The 10,385-nt window shown below is 46.1% G+C and overlaps 1 protein-coding gene across 6 annotated transcripts in view; it reads right to left on the bottom strand.

Annotated features, from left to right (window-relative positions):
- Positions 1-1,486: 1,486 nt before the first annotated feature.
- Positions 1,487-10,385, bottom strand: part of KIF20B (kinesin family member 20B) — a 116,278-nt gene continuing 107,379 nt past the window's right edge. For all 6 annotated transcript variants that reach the window (XM_070752349.1, XM_070752345.1, XM_070752347.1 and 3 more), the window contains 2 exons: positions 2,906-3,048; positions 1,487-1,703 (listed from right to left, as the gene is read on the bottom strand). In XM_070752349.1, coding sequence (XP_070608450.1) covers positions 1,635-1,703; positions 2,906-3,048 — 212 coding nt within the window. In that variant the 3' untranslated portion in view covers positions 1,487-1,634. The remainder of the gene's footprint in view (positions 1,704-2,905; positions 3,049-10,385) is intronic.

The following is a 10,385-nucleotide window of genomic DNA, read 5'->3' as shown; positions in this document are numbered from 1 at the left end:
GAGTGACCCAGACAAAATCATTCAGTTGCAAATTCAATTGCAGAAACAAACATATCAGATCCTATTTGATGAACAATCACTTGAGTTAGAGCTCAGGAGGAAGCAGGGCCTCCAACTCAATCTAACAGTTGCATAGACTGGAACTGTTAATTACCTAATACTGATTAATTTACAAGCTATTATTCAATGGTGATTAATCCCCCTCTCTATAGAAAGACAAAAGGCATATTTAAAATGATTCAGAAACAGAATTGAAAGAGCAAGCAAGAATAGGGCAAAGAGGAATGGCAACCAACTCAACATCCAAATCTTATTGGTTGACAAGAAAGCAGGACAAGAACCAATGGATGGAAACTAATTTAAGGAGAGGAGCAACCTAGAACTAAGGAGAAATTTCTTAAACTAGAACAATAGATTAGTGAAAGACTTGTCTCCAGAACTTGTGGGTGCTCCAACACTGGAGGTTTTTAAGAAAAGTGAGGTTTTAAGTGCCTATAAAGGCCCAGGGCCTTATGATGACATGAATGTTAAAAGCAGTAGTTCCCTCAAGACCTATGATCAAAGTCTAGAAACATTGCTTATTTTAAAAATCTCTCCAAGGCAACATTATGAAGATGCTAAGTTCCACGACCAAATAATATTTAGGAGCATTGATTTATTTGATTTACCTTCTGTTTTTTATTCATGAGTTTATGGTACTACCGTAATATGGTAGCATATAGAACACTTCCTCCTTCTATCTTTCTTACATTGTCTCTATGAGATAAGCTGGACTAACATCATCCAATAATAATAACAACAACAACAGCAACAACAATTATTATTATTTATTAGATTTGTATGTCGCCCTTCTCCGAAGACTTGGGGCAGCTCACAAGACACAATATAAAATAATGCATACAAACAAATCTAATTAATTAAAAACTACAAGCTAAAATCCCAATACATTAAAATCAGTCAACCAATTCAATCACAACCATACATCACATTTAGTAGACAGGGGGTCTTGTCTACCAAAAGTAAGCTTTTGTGCTGTGTGTATGTACGTATATGTAGCTGCTCATACAGTTCTACAGAGGAATTGTTGATGCACGTATCTTTTCTTTTATGTACACCAAGAGCATATGCATCAAGACAAATTCCTTGTGTGTGTACAATCATACTTGGCCAATAAATAATATTCTATTCTATTCTATGTGATTTTGAGTCAGTGTTTTGAGTCCTTGCAGTTTTTTGGGGGAAGAAGATTTTTCAGAAGTGGTTGGTAAGTGCCTCCCTTCTTATGGCTGAAAGTAATCGACTGCTTTGTGTCTAAACCAATGTCTTAATCACTACACTAAATTGGTTCTCTTTGTGGTTGGCCTAAAATCAGATTCACCCCAGTTCTATCTAAACCTTAATCATTATACCATGCTGTTAAAATTGCAGATTCCGCCTTGCATAATAGGGCTTCTGAAGAGACTACATATTAAAAAGAAAAAAAACATGGATTCTTCACCATTTTTAATCTCCCTTCGCTCATTTTTACAGCAATATCAACAAAATTTACACATTTTTATTTAAAAGCAGAAGTTACAGCGTTGATAATATCTATGGAACAGTTCTATACACGGTTATCCATGAAAAGAATGTTGCTATTTTTTTCTCATGCGAAGCCGTCGTTTGAGGATTTCATGATCGGTTTCCATTTGATCTTCAAGAATCTAAAAAGAAAAAAAAAGTTGCTAACCAATCAGGTATGCAGATACTACTTGGTCAAAGTGAGAGAATCGGAGCAAATTCTTTCTTGGAACAATAAAGAAGCTAAACCTCCCCAAAGTTCTTTACAAAAGCTTTCAAATTGTAGAGGCCAGTGAGGAACTAACTTTGGTTCCCAAATAACTGCATAATGAAGGCCACAATATCTTATATATTTATTCTTAGGGCAGCTTGGTTACGGCACCAGAATCCTGAACTGCCCCATATCTGAGGTAAAGAAATAACCCAGTGAAAAGCCTCCATGGGGCCTCTCTAGGAATCTTCTGGGAGGAAACAGGGGCTCCACCCTCCCTGTGGTTTCCCCAATTGCATGCATTATTTGCTTTTACATTGATTCCTATGGGAAAAATTGCTTTTTCTTACAAATTTTTCTACTTAAGAACCTGGCCACGGAACAAATTAAGTTCGTAAGTAGAGGTACCACTGTACCAATATCATATTCTACAATAATTATCCATCACCTATTTCTCTGACTTTCTTTCAGAGAAACCTATACATTGATTTAATATACAAGTAGTCCTCGATTTACAACACTTCATTTAGTGACTGTTCAAAATTACAATGGCCATGAAAAAAGTTGCTTATGACCATTTTTCACACTTACAACTATTGCAGCATCCCCATGGTTACGTGATCAAAATTCAGATGCTTGGCAACTGACTCACATTTATGACAGATGTGGTGTCCTGAAGCCATGCAATCCCCTTTTGTGTGACCTTCTGACAAGCAAAATCAATGGGGTGGCCAGATTCACTTTAACAACCATGTTACTATCTGAACAAATGCAGTGATTCACTTCACAACTGTGGCAAAATAGGTTGTAAGGTGGGGCAAATCTCATTTAGCAACTGTCTTGCTTAGCAACAGAAATTTTGGGCTCAACTATGGGCGTAAGTTGAGGACTACCTGGTAGCACAAAACCCTAAAGCTTATCCCCCTTGCAAAACAAAAACATGGAAAATCCTGCCATTGTCCTCATCTGTGACCTAACCTTATTTCTTTCTGACCATTGTGGGCTTTTTAATAACTTTATAACATCTTTTCTACATCATCCATTTCCCACTCCCACCCCCAAAATTAAGTAATTCCCAGCTTTCAAAATGTTGTACACTCTGAATTTGTCAAAACGCTTTGTGGAATCACTTACTACAGGCCCAGAAAATACAATGGGGGTAGAAATGTTGGTTGAGTACAACTTTCGCTTAGCTTTCTTGGGTTTGTCATCATTTTTCTTAACAATTTCTTCATCTGTAGATTTGGGAGATTTCATTGTTGCCATTAGCTTCTTTGCTGGAAAGGGAACAGTAGGAAATATTTTTTTAAAAATTAAAAACAGTCCAATTCTATCTTATTATTTGCTCTATTTGTATCTAGACCTGATTTTTTTTCAAATTGTGTTCTGTGAAACTCTAACATTGCATAAGTATGTACAGGGAGTTCTCTGAGAGACTCTGATTTAGACCATCAGTTCTAATCTTTCTGAATTAAATCTCTTCCTTTCTTTGCCTGGAAATCATATTTTAAAATCTTGATCCATAAGAACTGAAATTCATTCAACAAAGAGGAAAATCTTGGAAACAATCTTTTGGAATAATGTTTTGGTAACCTTATGACAGGTGGATTTTTCCTGCCAGAAGAACCGTTGTACCTACCTGAACGGTCTTCTCAGTGCTCTGGAAGGAGAGTCCATCATGGGTTGTTAACCAATCCTATTGGTAGAGACTGAGTTAATTTAAATAATTAATTAACTGGCACCGCCCCCTTAGCAGCCCCCATGAGCCAGTTTTAAAAACGAAGACAATGTAAAAATCAGAAAATTTTATTAACTTCATAACCAAATACAAACTTTAACAGTCCCAGCACTCCGGCGACCTGGCCAAACACCATGCCGGGTGGGTATGGACTCTCCTTCCAGAGCACTGAGAAGACCGTTCAGGTAGGTACAACGGTTCTTCTCCATTGACTCTGGAAGGAGAGTCCATCATGGGATATACCACAGATCAAATCCCCTGGGAGGGAAAAGGCTGGGCCGAGGTCGTTGGAGTGACACACACTCGTTGCAAGACACGCCTGCCAAATGAAGCCTCTGCCGAAGCCAATGAGTCCAGTCTGTAATGGCGTATAAAAGTAGACGATGAGGCCCAAGTAGCGGCACGACAGATATCCTCTACGGAAGCTTGCGTTGACCAAGCCGCCGAAGTAGCCGCACTTCTGGTGGAATGGGCCACGACCCCAGTGGGAGGAGATTGAGATCTCGATGTATAAGCCTCCGCAATGCAATCTTTAATCCATCGACTAAGGGATTGTGAAGAAACTCCAAGACCCATCGTGGCCTGAGCAAACGAAATAAAGAGTCTTTCAGTTTTTCGAAATGAAGCCGTCCTCCTGATATAGAGCTTCAAAGCCCTTCGGACATCAATCTTGTGCCAACGAAGTTCAGAAGGATGTTGACCATGTGTGCAGAAGTCCGGTAAAACCAGTTTTTGCCTTCTGTGAAAATCTGTATTCACCTTCGGGATAAACGAAGGGTCCAACCGCAGCACCACTCTGTCCGGATGGAACACACATAAGTCCGGCCTGACGGACAGCGCTGACAACTCAGAGACTCTGCGGGCAGATGTAATCGCCACCAAAAACAATGTCTTTATTGATAAGAGTCTATATGAAATCGACCTCATGGGCTCAAAGGGAGGTCCCGTGAGGGCACGTAACACTAGGGTGAGATCCCATGTCGGGAATCTCTTTACCGGAGGAGCGTGCTTGTTAATAGCTCCTTTGATGAAATCTCTCACCCATGGATGTTGAGCCAAAGATCTAAAGTCTGACACTCGGACTATAGTTGACAGGGCCGCCACCTGCCTTTTTAAGGTGTTGGGGGCTAAACCCCGCTCAATGCCAGATTGGAGAAATTCAAGGATTGCAATTAGCGAGGCTTGCTTTGGATCACAATGGCGGGCCGAACAAAATCTGCAGAAGGCTGCCCATGTTGCCTGGTATATCCGCACTGTCGATGGTCGACGAGCCGCCTGCATAGTCGCAATGACCGTGTCCGGTAGATGATGTTGCGTTAGTCGCTCCCGCTCACACGCCAAGCGGTTAATTGGAACCATTGAGGCTCCAGGTGACAAATGGAGCCCTGAGTGAGAGAGACCAGGCGATCCGGAATCCTCCAAGGAGGGGACACTGAGAGAGCTACCAGGTCTGCGAACCACGGCCGGCGGGGCCAATATGGCGCCACTATGATGACCTCAGCCCTCTCCCGGATTATTTTGTCCAGCACCCGTTGTAGTAGACACGTTGGGGGGAATGCATACAGTAGACCCTTGGGCCATGGAGACAAGAGGGCGTTGACTTTTTCTGCCCTCGGCGTTGGAAACCGGGAATAAAACCTCAATAACTGTGTGTTGTCCTGAGATGCAAACAGGTCCACCAGAGGAGTCCCGAAACGTTGACTTAGCAGATGAAATACTCCGGGATCCAGTCTCCACTCTCCGGGGTCCAGGGTAGACCTGCTCAGCCAGTCCGCCTGAACATTGCTGGTCCCGGCTATATGCTCCGCCGACAGTGAGGCTAGACGGGTTTCCGCCCAGTTGAACAGGGCCGCCGATTCGCCCATCAAGCGAAGAGACTTCGTTCCCCCTTGATGATTCAAGTGGGCCCTGGTAGCTACATTGTCGGTTAAGACCAACACATGTTTGCCCAGAACCCAAGGGAGGAAGGCCTGAAGAGCCAGAAAGACAGCCCTGAGCTCCAAATAGTTGATGTTGATTGGGCTCAGATCTTCCGGAGACCAAAGACCCTGGGCCATGTGTAGCCCCATGTGGGCCCCCCAACCGGACAGACTGGCATCCGTTGTGAGGATTAGGCGGTCCCGGTTGCAGAAGAGAGACCCGTTGCCCAAGGCAGGGGAAATCCACCACCTCAAAGAGACCTTGACCGAAGAAGGCAGTCGGACTAATCTTTGTGAGTGACTCAGTTTGGCCTTCTGCCATGGCAAAAGGAACCATTGAAGGACCCTGAGATGATGACGGGCCCAAGGCAGAATTCCGATAGTTGAAACAAGTGTGCCCAGGAGCTTGGACAGGAATGCGAGAGACACACGTTGCTGGTGTCGAAGATGCAAGATCAACTGTTGGATGTTTGCCATCCTTTCCGGAGATAAAGTCACAGTGCCTGTCGAGGTGTCTATCACGGAACCCAGGTGTAACAGCCTGGCTGTTGGAAGAAGATGACTTTTTTCCTCGTTGATCGTGAACCCATGGGATTCCAACGTCTGTCTGGTGACCGCCAAATCTGCCAGCGCCCTCTGAGAGGATCTGGACAGGATAATGAGATCGTCCAGGTAGGCTAGCACCCGAATTCCCTGGGATCTGATATGTGCCGTCAATACGTCGAGCAGCTTTGTAAAAGTGCGAGGGGCCGAAGACAGGCCGAACGGCATTGCCCTGTACTGGTAGTGTGAGCCTTCCAGGGCGAACCGGAGAAATCTCCGATGAGACTGCAGGATTGGCACATGCAAGTAGGCCTCTTTTAAGTCTATAGATGTTAATAGATCCTGCTTTCGGATTGCAGCCAAGATGGTTTGGAGCGAATGCATTCGGAATCGCCGATATTTGATGTAAGTATTGAGGTGCTTTAAACTGAGGATCATGCGTACCCCTCCCGATGTTTTTGGTACAAGGAAGACCCTTGAATAAAAGCCGGTACCTATTTCGTGCTTGGGCACTTCCTCTATTGCCCGTATCTCCAAGAGGTGGGAAACCTCCTGCTGAAGCTGTGACCTCTTCAGGGGGTCCCGCTGAACTGGGCACTGAACATAACGGTATGGTGGGGGCTGGAGGAACTCCAAGCGCAAGCCCTGGGAGACAGTTGCTAACGCCCACCTGTCGGAAGACGTAGTCCGCCATGCGGCCTCGAAAAAGCGAAGTTTTCCTTCCAGGGGCTGTTGAAAGGAGTCACTTAGGGCGCTTGAAGCTCCTTTGGTTGCCACGAAAGGGACGCCTCGACTGTTGATACCCTCTCTGGCGATCCTGGAAGGGCGCTCTATCTCCTCGGAACGAGTTGGAGGTATACTGGGCCTGAGAATAGGGTCTGGTATTTTGACCCGCTGGAGCAGAAGAGTCCCACCGAAAGTACGGCCTGCGTTGGTAGGGAGTAAAGCGACGCTCCTGGCGCCTGTAGGCTCTGGGGAGGGACTTCCTCTTATCCTTGTCTTCCACAAGGACAGGATCTAACGCTTCCCCAAACAGCTTTTCCCCTTGAAAGGGTGCCGAGGCCAGGTTCCATTTGGACTTTAGGTCCGCTGGCCAGCTTCGCAGCCAGAGCAGGCGCCTTGATGACAGAGTGGCCGCCATACTCCTGGCCGAAAATTTGGCCGCATGCAGAGTGGCGTCTGCTGAAAACTCTGCTGCTGCCAACAGCTTCCCAAGATCCTGTCGCAAGCGACCCTCATCTGGTCCAAGTCTGGCCTGCATCTCTTGCAGCCATACGATAGATGATCTCGTGAAAAAGGAAGCAGCCGCCGCTGCTCGAAATCCCCAGCTCGCCATCTGGTGGGTTTTTCGTATCAACACCTCTGCCTTTCTGTCCTCAGGCTTTAGGCTATCGCCTGTCTCAGATGGAACTAAGGACTTGGAGATCAGCTGCATGACAGGTTGATCTATAGGAGGGAACTCCAGTAATTTTTCTACCTCCTCATCAAACGTATAGAATCTGCGCTCCACTGCAGAGGGTCCCTGAGCGGCAGCAGGATGTTGCCAGGGTCTTTTTATACTCTGTTGGATAATATCAGAGGATGGAATGTGCTCTGACTCAGGCTGGGGCTCTTTAAAAAGGACTGTAGCCGGTTTGGTCCCATCAGTGGTGTCTGTTGATTTTCCAGGACCTGGCAAGTCTACAGTCTGTTTGGCCTTATGAAGCAATACCCTGAAAGTTGAGGCTTTAAAAAGGCCAGCCGCCACAGGCTGCTCTGGTGGTGTCTCGTCATCAGACAGCTCATAATCTTTTTCAGTTTCCTCTAAAGGGTTTGCTTCCTCAGCCCAAGACCCCAATCCTGAGGGGGGCGGTGCGCACCACAGATTTTTTGATTGCACCTGGCGAGGCTGCTGTGTAACTTGTTGCACCCCCGCCGCCATCCCCTGAGTGTAGGCATTATTAATTAAATCCTGAACCGAAGGGGACATCTGAGGCCAAGTATCTGGCTGAGGCCTAATCCCTGCAGAAGGCCAAGTCTCAGGTGGACCACGAAGCCCCGCTGCTGTTGGCGTGAAGGTGGCTGAGGGTCCCTGGCCGCTCCTTAGAGACTGACTTGCTGACCCTGGCCTAGGCTGGATAGGACCAGGAGAAGGGAGCACCTGAGGCATAGTTGGCATCTGTCTGTCTGGAGACCAATCGTGGTCTGACAGCACCTCTGCTGGTCTTATAGCAGGATTAATAGTAGAAGTGTCCCTGGCCAGGGGCAAATACTGCGCAGACAGAGGAGAGATGGTCAAGGGGGTGTGAAGGGCCGCCTCCAACCTCTTTTCCAAGGCCTGAATCCGCTTTTCAGCCTCCTTAAGTGAGGAAGAGGAGTGCTGGGCCTTGGCCTTATCTTTGGACCTAGCTTTGGCCTTGGGAGCCGTGCTGGGAGAGGGCAGCTTCACTGGAAGTGATTGATCTTCCATAGTACTCACGGATTAGAAATTGCTGACAGCTTTCTTCACCAAAAACGAGCACAAAATGGCGATCCGACACCCCTGGGCCTTGCGCGTGCGCAGAACAGCCCAGCTCCTGTTGTTCGCGCCCAGCAACGGAGCGGAGAGCAACTTTTTCCCGCCTTGGCCACAAAATGGCGGGCGCGAGAGCCACTTCTGAAGGCACTTGCACTTTTAGTGCTGCTGGCTCCTCGCCTCACCCTTATGGGGGGGGCAACCCCCCCAGGGACATCAGCCTCTTCTCAGCTAGCCCCGTGCTTCTAACAGCTTCTTTTCACTTTTCGCCGAATCGTCGATCCTGGAAGCGGCGGCGGCGGCTTTGGCGGCGGCTTTTTTTCGAGCCGCCGAACAGCTGAGAGGCGCTGGCGCCCAGCCAGCTTTCCAAAAGCGCAGTTTCTGGGGAATCGGAACTTCCCCCAAGCCTCCCAGTGGGGGGGGGGGGGCGGACCCCCCCACCTTCGGCTCGCAGCCGGGTCTGGCCTCGGAGGCCAGGGACCCCAGGCTGTGTCGCTCCTCGCTTGGGGTGGTACCCGCTGAGGGAAGGGGCCCCCGAGGAGAAAAATGGTGGGGGAGTGCCCACGGAGGGCAGAGACCCCTTACAGGAACCTTTGATGTCACCTGTAGAAACAGAAGAAAAAACATTAAAATGGTAAAAAACAATTTTTAAATAATTAATTAAATAATCTAATCAAATTTAATCAATTTTAATTAAACCATATATGTCAAATAACATGAGGTAACTCAGAAGAAAAAACTCAAACGTCTCTACACTTAGACCGAGTTTTTAAAACTGGCTCATGGGGGCTGCTAAGGGGGCGGTGCCAGTTAATTATTTAAATTAACTCAGTCTCTACCAATAGGATTGGTTAACAACCCATGATGGACTCTCCTTCCAGAGTCAATGGAGAATTCCCCAGGCAAGGATGGGAGAGAGAGAAAAAGAGAGAGACAGGGTGTCCAGGGGGAAAGCATTTTGAAATTCCCTGATATTTTCCTGACATTTCCCTGTAACTTGTCATCTAGTTAATTCATGGTCGTAGATTATGTCATACCAAATGGCTACACCGTGGAGAAATATCAGTAGCTGAGGAAGCAAGTTGTTGCCACAGTTGTGCCTATTTTTGCTTGACTCTGCCAGGCAGCACGATCGGGGGGGTGGGGGGTGGGGGGTGTTCTCCCATGATTTTTCCGACTTTTAAATATTTTAAAACATTTGGTTCTTTTCCCTGATTTATTCCTCTTTTTTTTCATGAATTCCCTGATAATTCCCTGATATTTCCCGAATCGCCAATTTCTCTGATAATTCCCAGATTTCCCTGTTTTTCATGTTTGCTGGACACCCTGGAGAGAGAGAGAGAGAGGGAGGGAGGGAGGGAGGGAAGGAGGGGACCCAAATTGCCAATAGGTGGTATGTGTACTCTGGCCCTCACAGTTTTATGTTGAGCATTATTGGTTCACTCTCACCCAACTACATTTTCTGCCTTCCTTATTCTTATCTTTATAAATAATTGCATGTACATTCCATTATGTACATCCAGTCCAGCATGTTTTCTTTAATATGCTGTTTATTCTCTGGCTTTATTCTCTGACTCCTTTTATCTTAAGCAAACTTATGACACAAACAGTGTGACTTCAGTGACTTTATAGCAGTCATGTCCAAGTGAGAATTTGAAATTGGATCTTCCTTGTTTTTAGTGCAACAATTTATCACACCATATTTTTAAGGTTTATAGAAGCTTCTAAGAGGTATGCAAAGATTCTGGATTTAAAATTGTTCAACCCCAAAAGAGACCCTTCTCTCAAAGAATCTCAAATCTTCTGGAAGAGGCTAAAATTAAAACAATACTGTGTTGAATCCCAAATAGGGCTGGCATTGACACTTCTAGAATTGTCAAGGTACCATTGGAAGGTTTTCAGTAATTTTGAGACAGTAGA

Source organism: Erythrolamprus reginae, chromosome 5 (assembly GCF_031021105.1).
Source record: "Erythrolamprus reginae isolate rEryReg1 chromosome 5, rEryReg1.hap1, whole genome shotgun sequence".
NCBI classification, from domain to species: domain Eukaryota; kingdom Metazoa; phylum Chordata; class Lepidosauria; order Squamata; family Dipsadidae; genus Erythrolamprus; species Erythrolamprus reginae.
This window is presented reverse-complemented; position numbering and strand designations above follow the sequence as displayed.